This window comes from Microtus ochrogaster, chromosome 1 (assembly GCF_000317375.1).
Source record: "Microtus ochrogaster isolate Prairie Vole_2 chromosome 1, MicOch1.0, whole genome shotgun sequence".
In the NCBI taxonomy this organism is placed as follows: Eukaryota; Metazoa; Chordata; class Mammalia; order Rodentia; family Cricetidae; genus Microtus; species Microtus ochrogaster.
The window spans coordinates 19,261,587-19,282,864 of NC_022009.1; the positions used below are offsets into that span (position 1 = coordinate 19,261,587).

Consider the following 21,278-nt stretch of genomic DNA (forward strand, 5'->3'; position numbering starts at 1 on the left):
CCCCCAAAGCCAGCACGTGCAGTAGGATCAAAAACCCCTTGCCCTTGTTCTTGAGTTCTCTGTAGTCCTCATTGTCCGCTATGTTCAGCAAGTCCGGTTTTATCCCATGCTTTTTCAGAATTGAGAAACAATCTTGGACTACCCATCTATGTGCAGCATTACCTATGTACAGTCATTCAGCCAGTGGGCTGCAGCTGATGCTACTAGAAGAAATAATCACTAGACAGAATTTTCACTTTCCAAAGAATTACGGATACACTGTTGCAGTAAGTGACTTATTTTTTTGCAATGGTTCAGTATGTAGCTGATAACTGACATACCTTGTCTACCACAATAGTCATCCTATAAACACTACAGACTACTTACCAAATAATTCATTATGAACTATGTTTAAACCCTATAACATCAATGATCAACAATATAAACTGCCTTTATAAAAAGTAACAAACTCAGTTCTATACAAACTCATGGGATAAAGCTTAATTTTCATGTCTAATAAGTCTTTATTAAACTATGACAAAAACCCATTTCTGCTTCCCATCTTAGGTTCGGGCAATAAAAAAGGGTGGGTAAATATTTGTGATTGCTCCCAAACACTTAATATAAAGACAGAATGGTGCTACTCCTTTGCCTATAGAGCATTTACCTTAGTACACTCAAGTTCATATTATGGTCCATAATGGAAAATTGTAACAGCATGATTGGATCAAATTAATTATATATAAGCTTTCATTTTCTAAAGTACTTCAAGATTACAGGAGTCCTTACTGGTTTGAAATAAACTACCAGATCTGGTAACCAAACAGCTATACATCTGGGGCAAGTTATTTTCTTTAAACATCAAGCTATTTTATCTATACAGATGAGACTATTTGTGTACTGCCTCAGAATTTTGAAAATCTGATATGAAGAAATGGCAGCAAAATACAGCATCTAGCACCTGGAAAGTAGAGCCATAGTGTTCTGAAAGTTAGATTGCCTGGCTTTAAATCCTAGCAGACACTTAGTTTCTGTGTAACCTGGGTAAGTTTCTTGCCCTCTTTATGCCTAGTTCATCTCATCATAAAAAGAACACAACAACAGCTACTCTTTTTTTAAGCTTTACTGAAATGTTAAGGGCTTCAGATAATACCTGCAACACTGGTGAGCACGCAGTAACTGTTAAGCACCTCTATTCGCAGTGCTGAGTCCTAGTGTTTAACCCGTTCTGTCAAAAGTGAGCCTCAAATTTAGGTATCTTTCCTCTTCCCGTTATCCCATCAGAGTTGTTGTTTAAAGAGACAGAAAAATAAGGACATAGTCATTTAACAGTCTCCAAAAGAAAAAGAAAATCAAAGACCATAGACACTCGAGCAAGTTCAACAGGTCTTTATTGAATGTCATAGTTCAATAGGCAAATCTGGATGCACTGGTATTGAACAGTGAGGCCGAAACCAGCATAACATCACATCTGTGGTGAATCTTCCTAGTTAATGTAATTTTATGCCTACTTATTTTCCAAGTAGCTCTCAGGCATCTAACCTGTGAAACAGCTGCTGTTTACAATTGGAGACGCAAGGGGGACATAAGAACCAGAGCAGAAAGGAAACAACATAAGGCATTTCAGGAAAATAATTTTTCAAGAACTGAATAGCCAGTAAGGTATACAAGTATCCAGTAATAATAATTCAAGTTTGCATTGGAGACATAGAAGTAAAACAAAAACAGGATTTAATCTGTCTTCATTTGCAAATCTATGAACTATGAAAAGGACCATTCCATTTTCCTGTGACTAGTCAATATATTTATATAGTTCTTTTGTATATCAATCCGCTGATTAATAACAAAATTGCGTTTGAAAACCTACATTGGTCTTCTTCTCTTCCTTTCTCCTCTGTTAAAATGGAACATAACAATGAGGGAATATACAGTCACAGGTATTAGTGTTTATTGAAGCTAGATTCCTTATACCAATAGTGCTTTCTGCTACCAATTTTTATAGTATCAAGTGCATCAGGTAAACAGTCACGTGCTTTGTATTCCATATATAGATATCAATGCAAGAGTCAATGGCAGTTTACAATCTGGTTCCCAGTGGGCAGAATTCTTTAAAATACTGTTGTCTCCCTGCCCCCCATGACATCCCTTAATCATAACTTCACTGTAGGCTGTGAGAGCTATTCTCACAAAAAGATTTGCAGATAAAAGAAACACAAAAGCCGGGCAGTGTTGGAGCACGCCTTTAATCCCAGCACTCGGGAGGCAGAGGCAGGTGGATTCGAGACCAGCCTGGTCTACAGAGCTAGTTCCAGGACAGGCTCCAAAGCCACAAAGAAACCCTGTCTCGAAAAACCAAAAAAAAAAAAAAAAAGAAACACACAAAAAAAGGCTTAGCCTGGGTTAACAGCCAACCCTTAAACTACTGGGAAAGGTAGAGAGCTTAAGAAATCAAAGTGTGTACTTCTCAGTGACATTAGATTTAACACTAAGACCACCCGCTCACAGATGCGGGGCTATTTCACTTTAGTGACTGAATTCTATGTACTTCTGCACTGGGGTTGATAGTTATCGCTGAATGAAGAAAAAAATCTTTATCAAAGATGTTTTCTACTAAAAGTGAGTAGAATAAAATATTTATTGACCACACACACACACACACTCTCTCTCTTCTCTCTCTTCTCTCTCTCTTCTCTCTCTCTCTCTCTCTCTCCCACACACACACACACACACACACACACACACACACACACACACAGCTGACCTCCAGTTCACAGAAATCTGCCTGCTTCTGCCTCCTAAAATGATGGGATTAAAAACAAGGACCATCATGCTTGGCCTCTAAATATATTTTAATTGTTTAGTTGCACAATAAAAACAAAAGTACCACCAACAGCCTATATCTGATTTTAAACTACTGAAATTAAGACAACACGTGATTGGTTTTCTCGCATTCCAATTTTGATGTCTTCAATTCTCTTTAGCTGTCTATTAATTCTTCTGGTCTTTATTGAAAGTTCAATGAGAAAAGTCAGAAGCAAAATGACTTTTTAAAATAAAGTCTTTTATGTATCCTTGTAGTGGAGACCAAAAATCAACTTTTCTCGCTTCCAATACAAATTTTATTCAAGAGTCTTTTAGATTGACTCTCCTATGATTTGGTTCTGATTGGCTGCACAAATGTACGAGAGGTTGATAGGTCTGTCTGAGCACACAGGAGTAAACAGTGTACACTTCTTACTCCACTACTCAGAGTTGGGCTCTGAACTTAGGCAAGTTGTTGATTCTGGCTAGAGCCTCGTCGGCACGTGATCTGATAATTTAAATACCATGGAACATTTCCAATAGAAGCTGCACATTTTAGCCACCTGATGAAACATTTTGTTGTTATACAAGTCCTAGTTCCAGAGGTCCTTATTTAATGTGGGCTGGCCAGCTGCCCAAGTGATTCTATCCAGAAAACAGCTCCTGAGAGTGGTGACTCTCAAGTTTCAGCATTAGTCAGTTACTCAGAAGGACAGAGTTCTGGTTGCCATGCTCATCTCACGCCATAAGTATGGGATGATGCCCAAGAATCTGCAGGGAATACTGAGGCTTTTGTTCAGAGACCTTGCTTTGAGAACTGTTAGCAAAGAAATATTTACTGATATTGTCATCCAAAGTCCCGAGTTTAAATTGTAATTCTATAACCACCTGTATGATCTTAGGAAAATAATTTATTCTCTCATTCTTAGTCTCTTTATAGCAAGATGTGCATCTCAAGTTAATACATAGTGTCACCATTCAATTTAGTGTAGTCCTTGGCATAGACTGTAATTACAAATACTATTTTTATCTGTTGCCTGTGGCTAGAAAGTACAATTAATTACATGAATCTACTCACAAGTAAACTGCAAGAAAAGGAAACAGGAACAACTGAAGCAAACAATATCTATTAGAATTACAAATAAAGTACAATGATAAATACAAGAAATACTTTAAGTATACCTATAATCAGTTTTCAAAACTTTAAACATTATAATTTAAGTGGCAGGAGCATCAAATATAGTCTATGAGGTGGTAAGAATACTAAGAGTCAGTCTAGAGGAACATAAATTGTTTATACTCTATAATGGATTTACATCCCATCTATGCTAATTTTAGTTTTCATACAACAAAAAGTGAAATACTAAAATATTTGCCTAAATCTTAAATGTTTTTTTTGGTCAAGTGCTGTTTATTTCCCAGTGAGACGCAAGTGTATCAGAATCCCTATAACCACAGTAACACTCCTACCAATGATGGTTTTATTTACATGTTATCAAAACACAACAGTTTTCTATCTTCCTTGCCATCTGTTTCACTTTGTATGTGTGAGTCTTTCAATAATCAATTTAAAACCCTGAGGTGAACACTAGAGGTAAGTAAGCCCATGTAAGAGCTGTTACACATGCCACCAAATATGAGGACACCAGACATTGGTCCTCCACAGTGGTGCTGCTTGTGACAAGAACTACAGCATGGTTTTGTGTCTTCAGTGGGACTTCCAGTAACTCCTGCTACTAAATCAGTTTCAAAAGTCCTGAATGGCTTAGCTCTGTGAAGACTGTTTAAAGCCAATCTCTCCCTGTATCAACAGTTTGCCCAGAGGCAAAGTCTCATCAGACTTTGAAGACTTTCCTTTCTATTCTCCTCTGACACCACTGCACCACAGCTTTCCTTTTCTGAATTCCTTAAAACACCTGTTGACCATCTTTGTTGTCACAGTTTCCATAACATTTCTTTTCATACTGGTTTCATTTAATATTCAAACTGATAGACTCTTTTCAACTATTTATGAACGCTCTTACTACATGGTTAGCATCTAAAGATCCTTAACCTGTCCCTTCCTCCATGGAACGCTCCAATTCTCAGGAGCTATTCTCCTCTGCTGTCTACAATATAAACAACTTACACTGTTCTCTTCCTAGCTGTAACCACAATGCCTTCAGATGCAGTGAAAAGAAAGTTCATTTCCCTTTTTTGTACAGGCGTCTTGACAAAGCTAATACACAACCAATACTTGTTAAGTAGTTGCTAGATTGCCAGAAAAACTCATATTCTGTGCCAAAACAACCGTCTGACCAATATATTTAGAAAATGGAAATTATTTCATTATAAATTAGGCATGGTTCAACTATTCTTGGCACTCTAAAACCAATTTAGATACCCCATGAACAGGATGGTTCCTCCTAACCAATACCCCTGCTATTCTCTGGCACCATTCATTCCTATTCCATTCTCTGACTTTCCTCAGGAACACTCACCAAATATCCTTGCCCCCTCTGCCAAACAAACAAAACTTATTCCTTCCACTTCTCTGAAAAATGGTCCATTAACTTATTAAAATCAAAACTAGTGTTTTAGGGCTTTGGGGGGAACAATAAATAAAAACAATTCAAGCCTTCTTTTCTTAACTCAATCAGAAGCAAGATTTCAGGTCTATCCTATGGGGAAGGCAGTTCTTCCCTAAGGTTTTGCCTGATACTAGAAACTGAAAACTGTTAAGTAACCTTGAGGGTTCAATTGCTATCTTGAGGCATTATCTTTTTTTCAGTTGTATATCAAGACAACTTTGGGCTCTTCTGGTTCATTTGGCCCTACTGCTGCCCATATCTATTCCAGCTGATCCTTCAACAGCACTGTAGAACACCAACTAGAATAGGTCAGAGATTGCTTGGGACTTATCTTTATACCTCAAAGTCTCTTGAACAGATTGACTTGAGCAGAGCTGTTTTATTACAATTTACATCACCATACCTACGGTGTAACACTTGTTTCTTCTACAGTTTTCAATTAACTGCTTCAGTTATTATTTTCCTAATGCCACTGATTGAATATTCTCTTTTAAAGATAATTTTCCCATCCCCATTATACATGTTCTGCAAAAAGCTGTTCAAGTTCTTCAGTTATAATTATCCCTTAGCACTGTGTATGTTTTTAATTTGTAGACAAAGACAGATAAGTGTAAAAGTAAGTTCTCTTTACAATCCAGAACTCATTGTTCAATATGAGTCTTGATTATATATGAAGGAATATGATAATCCTCTAGTCCCCAAGAAATTGTCCATTAGAAACTCAGGAACCAGTATGGTTTTCTAACCGCTTATAAGGCATCAATGTTATGCTATCATATATGTATATGTCTATTACTCTATGTGTTTTCTTTTGGAAGAATGTTAAAAAAATAAAAAAAACTTCATTCACCTGTGTCCAATATAGGCATCTAGGTATAGAGTTACAAATTAAAGATCACAAACATTTTCCCAGAAAAAGCATTAAAAGAAAAAGAAAAAAAGAAAAATCAGCTCCTCTTTTCATGTAGCACAGCTAACCTTCAAAGCATGCCAGCTAAGAAAAAGGTGTCATCCATGGTAACAGGAAGACTGAGCTTTTCCTCTTTGGGTGATAGCTGAATTTTTATTGGCAGTTCTAGTAAAATATGTAACTTTTCATTCATTCTTAGCAAGGCTTTCCCCTCCCACCCCCAGTTTTTCTTCAAATAAAACCTTTTCTCTCCCACTAGAATTGGAAGTCTTGGCAAGTTTGAACAGCAAGGTTTTGGGTGGTAATCAGTCACTTTAAATCATGTGTTGGCTAGAGAAGAAAGGATATGGGAGAATGGTAGGGAAGGCAAGTAAGAGAAATAGTTCATTGGACACACTGGAAGACAGCAAGTATTTCAAAGCTGTTTTCGGTATCTCACGAAGGCCCAAACTGCAACCATGGTGAGGGCAAACACTGGTAGCAGCACCACAGCTACAGGAATACCACTTGGTTCTCCTTCACCTCGATGTACTATAGGTCCATTCTGCACCGGTAACTGAAAAGGAAGGAGAAATATTAACTCTGACTACTGCGTATGCCACAACTAAAAGATCCATGTTGACAATTACCTGGAGATGTAGTCTATACCACCCAAAGCTATAGACACCACACAGCCTAGCAAGAGCTCTTATCCTAGAGAATGCATCATGTTCACGGATACTCTGGGAAGAAAACAGCTCTGATAGTGAAGCATAACCTTGCTTGGCACTGACTTAATGGAACCCCACAGGATAAAGTAAAGCATATCTGTTTCTATAATGCCTCTACTGCTATATATGCTTCCTATCAGGAAAATGAAGGGATGAGATGAAGCCTGTGATCAATCAGGACATCTGGATACTGCTGGGCAGGATGAGGGAAAGGAAGGAAGACTTCTTTCTGGAATATCAGTCATTAGAATACAGTAAGAGCAGATCCAGACAGTAGCAACACAGCTGCAATGTCATTACTTGGAAATGCTTTACAGCACCCAAGTTACCCCCTTGCTCCTGAGATGGGGTCTTGTCATTCATGCCTAAGTTTGCAATGCTAGTCACAGATAAAGGCAGAATCTATGTGGAGTAGACATTAAAGACTCAAGAGATAAATAAACTATATCCTAGTCATTATCAGCTCCTATTCCCTCAAGAATTTCCTTTTATAGCTAGATTGTCTTTCTTCATTCCAGTCCTGTTTTCAGGGGTAGCCACTCTTAACAATTTTTTGATAGTTAACTTGTAATAACTATAATACCATCTTATTTCAGTTAGACCTAACCACCCACAGCCCATGAAACCCTAACCCCTTCAACTGAAAAGCAAGACTGCACAAACTATCTTCTGTACTTACTCTACCACTTATTTCTTCCTGAGAAGACATGCTCACTTTAAGACATGGTTTTCAGGGTTAGGTAAATTTTTGACCAATAGAGCTTGTTGTATTCTAAGTTATTTATGGATGTTTCCTGAAGTGAACACTGGAAATAAATTCCCAGACCCTCAAAAGGAACCCTTATCATATCTGAAATATATGCCTATCATTTATATGCCTACATAAATTCTCCCATGTTTTAGAAACAGTGACGAGCCATGGCAAAAGCAGATGCTGACCAATACTGTCTCTATCAACCTGATTTTTGAGTCTATCACATCCACATTCTGTTTGCAACTCTGGCTGTTTCTTGGATAGCTTCATGTTTTGCCTTTCTTATTTTTCTTTTGTTTAGTTTTTGTTTTCCTTAAGACAGAGTCTCACCATGTAGTTCAAGTTAGCTTCTGCTTTCTCCAGTTCTTTTCTAGCTCCTTTTAATCTTCTTCAGTCTCTAATACTCACTTGGCTTCTTTGCAAACAATACACCAATTTTTAAAAAAAAATCATAGGCACACTGAACTTGGGTTATAGATGAACTCAGAAATTCTTGCTGCTGTGGGAAGAACTCAGACGACTTTCCTATCATCCAAATTATAAAACACCAGGAAATAAGAAGCAGATGTAGATTGGTTGTGGCACACACCTTCAATCCCAGCACTCAGGATCTCTGTGAGTTTGAGGCCAACTTGATCTAAAGAGTAAGTTCCAGGACAGCCAAGGCTACACAAAGAAACCCTGCGTTAATAACCCCCCCCCCAAAAAAAAAGAAAGAAAAAAGAGAAAAGAGAGAAAGACAGAAAGAAAGAGAGAGAGAGAGAGAGAGAGAGAGAGAGAGAGAGAGAGAGAGAGAGAGAGAGAGAGAGAGAGAGAGAGAGAGAGAGAGAGAGAGAGAGAGAGAGATTCTCAATTCCATTTCCCTTTTCTTAAGAGCTGCCCTTCAAGTTACACTTGGGTATCAGTCAATGTGGTCATGGAAAGAGAAGCCTTATAATGGGAGACAGAAAACATAACCTTTGCAGTCATAAACAAGAGTTTTCAAGGATACACAAATTGTGCTTTCCCTAAGAAAAAGTGAAAGTGATTCTACTGTCTTTCCATTTTGAATTGATTAAACTTTTATTTTTTTTAAAAATTGTAGGACCTGAGTTATAAGTATAGTGTTATATACTTCTACTGATGCCAAAGGACTCTTGCATATGCTAGACAAACCCTACAAACCGTAATAGAAAAAGAAAAAAACAGACTTTGAAAATTACATCCACAAGCTTATTCACAAGTGCAGTGAGAAAGCCTACTGTCCCATATCTGGCTGCTAATGATACCTACCCTATGCTGTACTCTCAGGGACACAGCATATCCCGCATTACGAAAAAGGTCTACAGCATCCTGGTGTAGCAGGTTCTTTAGGTCTTGGCCATTTACCTTTCAAAAACAGCAAGAAAGAGAAGTAAGAAAGGCAAAGGACTAAGTCTCTTAAGTGAACAATTTACATACATGCAGGCAATCAAACCTTTATTTATTGAAAATAAAACTTTCGGGGAAAATCCCAAGAGCTAGGAGTATGGGCTAAGTTGCTGAACACTCAGGAGGAAGTTTCTTCATTTTCAAAGTTACATTTTCCTATAACTTAGGATCCATGAACCATCTGGAATAAGTCCAGATTTAAACAGATTTGTTTCCTCTTCCTTCTGAGCTTCTGTGCTTATCTTGTTTGGAAGTATTGGCTCCTGTCACCGTGTTGCATACCACCTGTGGATATTCATTTCTATACTGCTACATGAGGAATCTTCTAAGTTATCCTTTATCCTTTATATTCCTAATCCTCAACATTTCTACCTTCAGCCCTGGAAACCTAATTCTATGTCCCCAAATTTATTTTGATATTGTGTGAATCTGCTCTAGCCTATTCTAGTGGGCTTATTTTATTGTGAAAAAATTTCCATTGGTTCCATGTATAGTCCTGTCCTCAAATTTACAAAGTATTTCTGTAACAATACAGACCTTTACTAATCACTTGAATGTAGGTCATTCCTACTACACAGAGGTGACAAATGTGCGGCCCTTGTATTCTTTCTGATATCAGGAGTCACAAGTGGTACCTATAGTGCATTCAGCAACTCAACACATCCCTCTTTGTGCAAGACTACATATTTTTATACGTTACCACCACTGCTAACAGCACTAGCAGTTAGAGTATTTAGTACATTTAGTAGATTCTGTGCTTTGTGTTTAATTCCTGCAGTTACCCTGTGAGTTTGACCGCATGTTTATATTGACTTTTGTTGATGAAGTAACTGACACACAGAGAGATCATGAGTGTAGAAGCTAGGGCTAGAGATTTTAAATAACGGAATGAAGAAGTTCCCTTGCATTTCACTGTTCTTTGAATGTTTCTATTTTTCCACTCTGACTTGCCAACTGCCCCTTAGGTGAAGCTATTTACATTTTTACTCTTCCCATCATTCTCATCACAGACTTAGGTTAGGTGTTAGACAGAATGAGTAGGTCAAAAGGGCACAGAGACAGATGAAGTTTGTGCAGAGTTTTCATTTGTTGGGAGTCTAGGAAAAATTCAGTGGGGAATCTTATGCACATGTTCTGGTCAGATCTAAGTTACTGAGAAGTGGACATGGAGCTTGAGAAACATAGTAAGTGGGTAAATCTGTTCGCAGTGAGACAGAGTCATCACCAGAAGAGTAGTCAGAAGCAACAATAGTGAGAATACACAGAGAAGAGTCTACTTACCCTACAGAAATCCATCTCAGTGTTGTCTTGAACCACCAACCCCATCAAAATCTAACGTCTTCTTTCTCTAACAGATTTATATTGTTCCTTCTACTCTTAAGTCTTGCTAGTATCTTTGATATGTGAAACTACCAATACTTTCATTTTACAGACTGGATTATTTTCAATTATTTCTTAGTTACCAATTGAGACAATTTCAGACAGCAGCACTAGACATATTAGACATATATCCAACTCTAAAAATCCTGAGCACAATTTCTACTCTTCATAGTTTTATTCCTCCATTAGATTTCCACTTTCCTGTTATCAGTGCTTTTAACCTCTTCATATTTTAGCTGTATTTTACCCATCTAGGGTTTTGGCTTTAATTTCAACAAAGCACCTCATAAATTATTGGAGTCTCTTGTCCTGGCTTCCTGACATCTTTCCAGTCCTGGGAATACACTGTATCTACATTCCTTGTCATCATTCAGTTGAATAGCCCCAGAGAAATGCAGTAGCATTCTGTACACAGATGCAAGTTAGCTGCTATAGCTTATCCTTAAGATACTTCTATTCATCAAGCAAACTCATTAATAAATACTCATCAATATCTTGTACATTTTTCCATTAGCCTAATCCTGATTCACCTCAGCAGATTCCTTTGCTTCATCCTTTGTGACATTACTGAAGGCAGTTCGCTCTTTCCCTTTTATCTTCTCCCTCCAATTTTTATATTCTCTTGCTGTTCCTTTCCCCTAATCTCTAATTAAGTCTGTCTCATTTATCAAGAATAATCCATTTACTATGTTGGGTGTAGGAGGTTATTCTGTTCATGTGTTTTTTTTTTCATTGATTAATGAATAAAGAAACTGCTTTGGGCCTGATAGGGCAGAACTTAGGTAGGCGGAGAAGACAGAACTGAATGCTGGGAAGAAGAGCAGAGTGGGAGAAGCCATGGATCCTCTGCCTGAGATGGACACTGGTTAGAATCTCTGGTAAGCCACAGCCACATGGCAATACACAGATTAATGGAGATGGGTTAAACTAATATGTAAGAGTTAGCCAATAAGAAGTTAGAGCTAATTGCCAAGCAGTGTTTTTAATTAATACGGTTTCTGTGTGGTTATTTCAGGTGTAAACTAGCTGGGCAGCAGGGACAAACAAGGAGCCCCCTCTCCTTACACTATGTCTTTAAGAACTCTTCTGATTACATCTTTTGCTGCTCCTTCTCAACAAAAGCCACTATCCTCTATAAAGGAAACAATGCACAAATATGCTACATCCTTCCTCTCTTCTTTCTTTCCATGCAAAATTGCTGAAGAAACTGCAAGGCTAGAGAGATAACTCTGGGCCAAGAGCACTGGCTGCTCTTCCAGACACCCTGGGTTCAGTTCCCAGCACCATGGCAGCTCACAATCATCTGTAACCCCAGTTTCAGGGGATAGGATGCCTTCATTTGACCTCTGCAGGCACCAGGAATACACGATACATTTTTAAACACAGGCAAAACACCATGCACATTTAAAAAATTGCTTGCATGTACTGTGTGTACTACCTCTGCATCCATTATCTATTTATTACTTTCATATAAAAAGTGAAACAAAATGCTCTCCTGAAGACCAGATGGGACTTCAAATATATCTCTTACCACCTTCTCATAGCCTGTAGACTGTCTCCTTTTGTAATGATCTCCTATGTTAGATGATGAATACTTAGCTCTCTTTATTTTTTTTCTTGATCTCTGTCTCTGTCTGTCTGTCTCTGTCTGTCTGTCTCTGTCTCTCTCTCTGTCTCTCTGTCTCTCTGTCTCTCTGTCTCTGTCTCTCTCTCTCTCTCTCTCTCAAATCCTGATTGCTAACTATATTTTCTTTCTGAATTTTTTCCCATGGGCATCTTTCACCATTTGCACCATATTCTCCAAAATAACTACTTACGCCTTGGGATCTGCAATGTCCTGCTGGATGTTGATACTTAGATACTCTGGTAGAATCCAATTCAGTATGTCCAAAGTCCCTTTAACTTCCCACAAAAGCAGACTATCCTAACGTTCCTCTTGATGACATTCCTAACGCTTTATTCAAATGTATAGTTTTTAAACACTCTAATCAGTTAATCAGCACATATAATATATGTCTTGTAGCCTAACACCATGTCTTTATGCTATTTTCTCTTCTATGGCTGCCAATTTAGGTTGTGGATACTTAGCTGAATTATAGGGACTGTCTTTTATGATTTACTTTCCACATTTTCCCCCATTCCTACCTTAAATGCTGTCTCACAATCTGCTTTCCTACACTACAATTCTGTTAATAACTATTGTACTATTCAAGACATAAAAATGAACCTGGTAAATAAGAAAAACATGTGCTCTTGACTTACTACACTAGTGTGAAAAGTTCTCTATCACATCTGTTTAATCTCTCACTCACTTCTTTCTATAATGTGATTAACAAACCTCTTCATCCAATTAACACTACAAAATGTAGCTGACTAATGGTCCAATCTGTCACCATTTGACTTTAATAGGGGGTTGGTTAAAATGGAGCATTCGTGTTGGTAGTATGTAAGAACCAGCTACATCACCATGAACTTCATAAGAATATTAAGTTCTCTGACTAGCTACCCTCCTTTAATTCAGGCATACAGGAGAAATGAGAAACTTAATTATACCTTTTCTTTACCAGAAAGAATATCCTCACAGCTTTCAGTAGTATCAAACTGTTCTTACCAACACACACACAAAAGAAACAATGGATGAGGCCTGTCAAGTTCTCATTCAACTTCAGATTCATTATGAACACCTATTTCTGTTTCATTCACAGCATAAGTGATTTTTTAAAAAAAAAATGTTTACATTGCTTAGTTAAATTTTTATTATCTTTTGGTATAAGCCATATGTCGTGGCCATAGAAAATTAAATTCTGTGGCTGGGGAGATGGCTCAGAGGTTAAGAGCACTGACTGCTTTTCCAGAAGTCTTGAGTTCAATTCCCAGCAACCGCATGGTGGCTCACAACCATCTGTAATGAGATCTGGTGCCCTCTTCTGGCATGGAGGCAGAAGACTGTATACATAATAAATAAATCTTAAGAAAAAAGAAAATTAAATTCCATTTCTTATGAGAAAAGAAGAAACTGCACAATAAATACATCAAGCAGTTTTTCCATTCCAGAAAAGAAGAAACCAAGAAAACATATGGAGGATGTTTAGGAAGGAAGAATGAGAAGAGTATATTAAGAGTATAATAACTCACAAGAAATTTACAATTAACAACTCTCTTCATTATCTACAATGGGTATGTGCTTATGTGCTAAAGGAACAGTTTTAGTTTGATAACTTAGGAAATGTTGGAAAACCACAGAGCATGTTTACAACACAGGAAGTATTCCACAGAAATAGAAAACCCCATAAACAAACAAACAAACAAACAAACTGAAAGGGTTGAAGAGATGTAGCGAAACACTTACCTAGCAAGTACAAGGCCCTGCATCCAATCACTAGAATCACAAAATAAGTATCTAATAAAGTAAGCCAATAATTCAGCAACATTTTTCTAGCTACATCATAGCCAATAACAAATGAAAACTTAAGGAACTAGGGATGAAGAAAGTTTAATAGATGGAACTTTTTTAAAGTAATAGCCTACAAGGTTCACTTTAGAGAAGAAAGAGGCTACCATGGCCTGGTAAGCAACAGAGACTATCTGCATCATTTTTGTTTGTTTGGCTGTTTTGTTTGTTTTGAAACAGGATTTCTCTGTGCAGATCTGGTTGTTCTGGAATTCACTCTGTAGACCAGGCTGGTCTTAAACTCAGAGAGATCCGCCTACCTCTGCCTCTTGAGTGCTGGGATTTAAAGGTTGGTTATACCATTAATTCTATCCTTGATACAAAGGTTGATTTCAGTTCTTTTATAAACCCATCCTATCATCTACTAGCTATTCACTACGTAACTAACTTCCTTTTCAGAGTAGTTAATCTTACTTATACATGTATCTTTTAGGAAGACAATAGGGTACTAATGTTAGTATTAGTTTTAGCAAAGGATCCAAATTCAGATAAATCAAAGTTTTATTTTCCTAACACTAGTTATGTCACTTGTAAACCACCCTACTTCATCAAGCCTCAGTTTTCTTAGCTGCAAAATGGGCATAATGATTTATACCTGTTACATATATTCTAATATTAACCAAGATTACACTAAAAGTTATCATTTTGTGCTTAAAAACTGTTCCTAATTCTTTTTTAGACAATCTACCTTTAAGCAAAGCTTTCCAAACAATATACTCTCTTCTTAAGTCCTAAATTAAACCCTATACTTTTCAAGTCTCTCTTCACTCAAAGTATGAATTCTGTGTCAAAACACTAATTATATTGTATATTTAATAACCCACTCACAATTTTTCTTTTCTGTCCTACTGCAAAGTTGATTTATATTTACAATGTCTTTCTTCTGAGAGTGACAAAATATCTGCTCCTAAATTCTTTTTTTTTTTTTTTTTTGGTTTTTCGAGACAGGGTTTCTCTGTAGCTTTGGAGCCTGTCCTGGAACTCCCTTTGTAGACCAGGCTGGCCTCGAACTCACAGAGATCCGCCTGCCTCTGCCTCCAGAGTGCTGGGATTAAAGGCGTGCGCCACCAACGTCCGGCCTCCTAAATTCTTCATTATTGTTTTTGTAAGAAGGTAATTAATTATTACCATCCCTATCTTGTAGTCTAATATAGAGGAACTAGGGAAAGCTTAGCGGGCTGGCAAACAGTCAGTGAGATGCACCAAAATAATACCATCCATGGTAATATGTACTGGACACATTCTTAAATTAATTATATAACTTTCATAACTACTTGTCCTGATTTATGTGTATCTCTTTTTTTGAGACAGGATCTTGCTAAGTAATTCACAACTGACTTGAACTCAAAATGTTCCTGCTTCTACCTCTTGAGTATTGAAACTATAAGTGTGTGCCACCATGCCTGGCTGTGCATCTTCCTAAGGAGACATTCAAAACTGAATCAGATCTCTCAAATGTTAAGATGTCAAATAAAAACAGGTATACATTCTCCCTGCTTTCATATGCTACTACCAAATGAGTTGGATGGCAGAGAGGTATCCAATAAGCTGATCTCTAAGAGAACTAATTAACTAAACTCTATGACGGGCAATTTAAAAAAGAAAATTCAAAGCAAAACTATAATACAATCTTTTAAAAGGTTATTCCTGTTCTGTGGAAGTTCTAAATCAAGTCTCTGACTTAAACTCTTTATCAAATCTTGTCTTGATCTATACTTAAATTACTTAAGTCTTTTACTGGTTTAGCCCTCTTGCCCTATTCAGTTCGTAAGACAAGCAAGAAATAATTTTCTCTTCTTTAGACCATGGACCATGATGCACAGTACATGTGGAAATGGGGCACTTCTGCCACGAGATGTTCCATCCTACTTCAAGTTTCACTTAATTTGAGAACAGCCCTTTGCAGCTAGGTCTAACTCCCAGGAAATCCTGGATAACAACTCACTTTGTCAGTGCTTTTCCATTCTTTATACTAATTACACATATTATTTCTATACAAAGTGAACAATAGTAGCCCAAAACATTAATTTAAAAAAAAAATCTATAGCATGATCTAACCTTCCCCATCTCCCACAACTGACAGTATAATAACAACACTGTAGCCAGTGAGAGAGAACAGAAATGAAAGAAAAAGCAACAAATAAGAATTTGAAGAGTTTTAAAAGTTTTATTTTTCCTGGATTCTGATTTGCTTTAGGAATATTCAATTTATTCTAAGACTAAGCACCTGAGTGGGACTAGAAGGATGGCTCAGCAGTTAAAGCATGTACTGCTCTTTCTGAGGACCTGAGTTAGGTTCCTAGCAACCACATGGGACAGCTCACAATTGCCTGTAACTCTAGCTCCAAGAGGATTCAATACCTCTTGCTTCAATGAACACCAGCACTCATTTATATCCCCCTACACACACACACACACACACACACACACACACACACACACACACGAAATATTTTTTTTTAAAAAGGCTAAGGGTCTATGAGCTCACATGACTGACTCTATTTGATAGTCAACTTTTCTAAACTTGCATGAATTTTCTGATTTGCTCATTTGTTAAGCCTATGTTGAGCACCTGTACTAAGATATGGGAAGTTTAAAAAAATTAATTACAGTCTTTGAGTATATGAAAAATTAGTAAGAGTCATTATTACTATACAATAAGAGACATTAACAGAATGAAATGGGGGCACAACTGACAGATATCCAAACTCTATTTCAATTTTTCATCTTAATTATGGGAAAGGAAGAGCCCTGAATTTAAAGAAGAAACTTAATCCTTACCTTCCTTTTTGAAGTTAAGGCCATTAGTAAGGGCTGACAGTATCCCAAGAAAAGGCACAAATCAGTGTTTTAATCAACAAAAGAGAGGGGATAAAGTTAGCAAGAGAAAGATGAAAACTGTGGGTTTAAATCTCCTTCCTCCAAACCAGCCCTTCATCTCTACTTGCTTTGTGTTTTTTGTTTGTTTGTTTGTTTGTTTGTTTGTTTTTACCAGGGCAAGTAACTTCACATTCTGTTAAATTTGCCTTGTCTGTCAAGCAAGAATAACACTATCCTCCAAGCCCGGTGGTAAGGTTGGAAGACTGATCAATGTTCTTCCCATTCAATGATATAATCTAGGTATTTTCATTTTCAAACAGGCAAGCAGAAAATCTTCCCAAGGAAGGGTCAGAGGAGGTCTAGAGAGCAAAGTATAGCAAAGGGAGCCGAAGCCATTTCTCACCGAGAGGATCTTATCACCCTCCTGGAGCCGCCCATCCCGGGCCGCAGCCCCATCCTCTTTGATGCGGCTGACGTAGATGCCACTGTCGTTGGAGACATACTGTTGATCTGTCCCACCGACGATGTTGAAGCCCAGCCCTGAGAAAAATCATGGAGGAGTGAAGGAGAGGGGGATGAAGAAGAAAGAAAGATTAGAGGAGAAGAAAGGAGAGAAAAATTGTCTAGTGGGGAGGAGAGGCTGACAATTCAGACTGTGAGGTAGCTAACACAGTCATTAGCAAAGTCAGTAAGTCATTATCAACAAAGGCCAAAGTACCTAGATTGCTGATTTGAACCAAGCAGTACTCAAAGTACATACACAGTGATCAAAATGACTGGTCAAATATACTGAGCTAGACATAACTTGAGGGATAGGAATGGTGAGTCTTGTAAGATACAAGTGCTGCTTGACATTCAGATGATTCAAATCCTGGTATTCCTATATTAATGTAACAGAATTAGCTGTGCTCATAAAAATAAGCTTTGTTTTCATAACATTTAGTGAAAAAATGATTGCTAACTGAAGCCTTTTCTTTACGTGTTTCTTCTGTCAAGATTTGGGAACACCTGTACATGTTGGTGTTTTGGAAGAAGCAATCTTGGTTGTTTATCTTTTTCTATTTTGTACTGGGGTAGGAGAGTAGTGAAACAGCTGTTAGCAGAAACCTCAGAACTAGAAAAACAACTGCTGCTTTACAGGAGAATCAAGTCACCAAATTCACTCTTTTCTTTCTATATCAAGTACAAACCGATCACATACCTGCGCACAGTGATAGAAAAGTTTACTCACTGTAGAAAATAATTCCTTACCAATTAGCAGTTGGGTACTTCCCTCCTCCTAGTCCCTGGTACCCACCATTCTATTCTTTGTTTCTCTGAGTTTAATTAGTTTACAAGAGTAAAATATTTCAGTTAAAGAAGAAATATGTAGAGATCTGCTATACAAGATTGTGTCTACCCAAAATAATAATATATGGTATATTTCCAAATTTATTTCAAATATATCCAAGTATCTTCATTATAATAAATATAGAAGGCAAACAAGTTAGCTGGTTAACTAAAATTTTATTTTCATGAACCAACCACCAAGCTGTGACAAGGATTTTGTCCTAAAGAAATTATCTGATTTCTTTGAGATTTTTAAAACTTATGTAAAAAAGGAAAAAGAGGAGAGAGAGGAAGAGAGAGAAAAGAAATAAGAGAGAAAAAGGAATCTCTTCTCTATGTAACTAAAGTGGTAATTCTGTGACACAATACAAAGAGAAGGAAGACAGTTGGAAACAATTTAAAAAACAAAAATGTGTTGATGCAATGAGAAGGAAAAGCCAGTCATCAGTCTCATAATTATCTCAGTAGAAAATGTACCATTGAAGGGATATATGTGGACTTTTTCTAAAGCTCTTTCCATGGTTAAAATTAAGCTAAGACTCAAAGTACTAACACAGCACTATCAAATCAATCAACAATTTAATAAGAAACATAACCGACAAGGAAAAATCAGGACGTTTATGATTTAAATAGCATACTTTGTACATGGAGTCTCTGCTACCAGATAGGTTTGTGGGTTTTTATTGTTATTGTTGTTTTGTTTGCATTTGGCTGGGGGATTTATGATACACAACACAAAGAACTACTTCTAGAAGACTGTTTTCATATCCCTGAAGGGTAGGGTAGGAAAAACAGGAACTCTAAATTACTTATTTATTTTTTACATAATTCCCTTAATTTAAATTCATGATTGTGGGTTAAGAAGGGAGGGACTGGTAAGGTAGCAGAAACCAGATCATGAAAGGCTGAATTCATAAAGACTTCAAAAGTAACAGGTTTGAGCAAGGGGCTAAGTCCAACCAGTTTCTCTCAATGCTGAAACAAACCAGAGAAAAATCTTCCAGTGAAATTCAACATCTTCACTATGGTTTGAGTCTCTCACCAAACAGCTACTATCTTTGAAGATTTTGGGAATGAGGAACAAGTGTTGAGTGGCCAAGTGAAACAGGTTATTTAAAGCTTTAGGAAAGCATCTAACATATGGTAAAAGAAACCTTTCTGAGAGCTATTATTTGTAAGTGCAGTCCTCTATTCACCCCAATACCACATCATAGTGGTACACCTATTTACCACGTAGCTATTTCTGTTTAAGTGAACTAAACCGCTTCAAATGAGAACTCTTAGATTAACTGAAGACTTTATTCTTCAACCATATTTACAAAAATGAATTCAACTATACCTTAAAACTTTGCAGGAATTAACGACAGTTACCACAGTGAGAAATGACACTAGAGTTCATACTTGGGGCAGGGACAGAGCACTTGTTTAGCATGCTGGGCAATATGCAGCACTACCAATAAACAAACAGATAAAATCTTAACCCTATATATATTTACATAATTCCTTGTCCATTTATTCAATAAAAACCACTGACCTTTGAAGACAGAAAGCTAAACTGTACTAACTGTTCAGTTCTGACTTTAACCACAAACAAATTTATTCTTTTCCCTGTCCCTTTTAGATATTGCATAAACCAAAAAAATTAATTTCAAGTTCAACTCTGTAAATTACTGGATGTGGACTGAAGAAATCAGTTTAACTCTGATTTGCTGTCTTTTCTATAAAATAAAGATTACAAATTCTACCTTCTCTCCATCAAAGGTAACTGCTAAGACTCCAGTAACAAAATCTGAAATTTTTCTTTGTAAAACATATTTATTGTTAGACTGGAGAAAGGAACTAAGAGTTTCTGTCAATAAACTAGTGACTGTTAAATTTCTGATTAAGAGTCTGATGGGGCAAGGATTATCTGATGTAGACATGAAAATTCTTTTAAAAATAAGAAAACACAGGGATTAAAAAGTCTACCCATCTGTAAGTATAAAACACTTGATTAGAACTCAAGTTCACTGAAAGTAAGTATGCTTGTAGTTTATTTCCTAGAAATCCCCTTCAAAACCAGTTTTAGGGAGCTGGAGCAATGGCTCAGTGATTAAAAGGACTGGTTGCTTTTCCAAAGGACCTGGTTCGTGTTCCAGAAACAACATGGTGGCTCACCACCATCCACAACTCCGGTTCCAGAAGCCCTCTTCTGACTGCTGAAGGCATCAGGCTTGCATGTGGCACACATACATACATACAGGCAAAACACAGAGAGAAAGAGAGAACATGCATACACATAAAGATATAAGATAGATTTTTTTAAATCTATTTATTTATTATGTATACAGTATTCTCGGAATTCTGTCTACATGTTTGCCTGCAGGCCAGAAGAGGGCACCAGATCTCATTACAGATGGTTGTGAGCCACCATGTGGTTGCTGGGAACTGAACTCAGGACCTTCGGAAGGGCAGGCAGTGCTCTTGACCACTGAGCCATCTCTCCAGCCCAAAAGATTTTTTTTTTAGCAAGAGTAATATTTAAAACCTGTAGTAATTATCTAGCACATGTATCAATCAACTAGAACAGCTGATCAGCTGAGAACAACTAAAGAGGATAAATTACTAAGTTATTTAGTATATATCAGCTATTAGCAGCATCCAAGAAAAAATATTTTGTAAGCAGAATGGGCACATACTCTGGTTTCTTGGGAATCTTGGTATACACCTATAACCCTAGTACTATTAAGACTCACCTTTTAATTTCAAAAACATCCCAGCTAGGGCAAATGTGATCATCCCATCAAAAAAAAAAAAATAAAGAATATATTCATTGCAAAACACAATGCACTAGGATAGAAGTGACAGTGATAGAAGAGTAGATAAAAAAGTTAAAAATTAGAATCATTTAATAATCATGTACAAAGTAACATGAATAGAATTCTGAAATGTTATTCAGGTAAGTAAAAACACACATACAAATTTTATTACCTATTTACAAAAAAGTAGATATCTACTGCAGTGTATCTTTACACATCCTTAAACATGTGTGCCCTTTTGTAAATGCAGTAGATACCTACAAGAGAGAAGGATAGGCTGGGCGGTGGTGGCGCACGCCTTTAATCCCAGCACTTGGGAGGCAGAGGCAGGCGGATCTCTGTGAGTTCGAGACCATCCTGGTTTA

General features: G+C 37.1%; 1 protein-coding gene and 1 pseudogene across 1 annotated transcript in view; one reads left to right on the forward strand and one right to left on the reverse strand.

Moving 5' to 3' along the window:
* Nucleotides 1-2,810: 2,810 nt before the first annotated feature.
* The window catches only part of Synj2bp (synaptojanin 2 binding protein), a 32,029-nt gene continuing 13,561 nt past the window's right edge, over nucleotides 2,811-21,278 (reverse strand). Inside the window, exons 2-4 of the mRNA XM_005343293.2 lie at nucleotides 17,190-17,326; nucleotides 8,998-9,093; nucleotides 2,811-6,817 (exon numbers count right to left, since the gene is read on the reverse strand). Of these exons, the coding sequence (XP_005343350.1) occupies nucleotides 6,677-6,817; nucleotides 8,998-9,093; nucleotides 17,190-17,326 (374 nt within the window). The 3' untranslated portion in view covers nucleotides 2,811-6,676. The remainder of the gene's footprint in view (nucleotides 6,818-8,997; nucleotides 9,094-17,189; nucleotides 17,327-21,278) is intronic.
* On the forward strand, nucleotides 5,919-6,034 carry LOC113456930 (annotated as a pseudogene).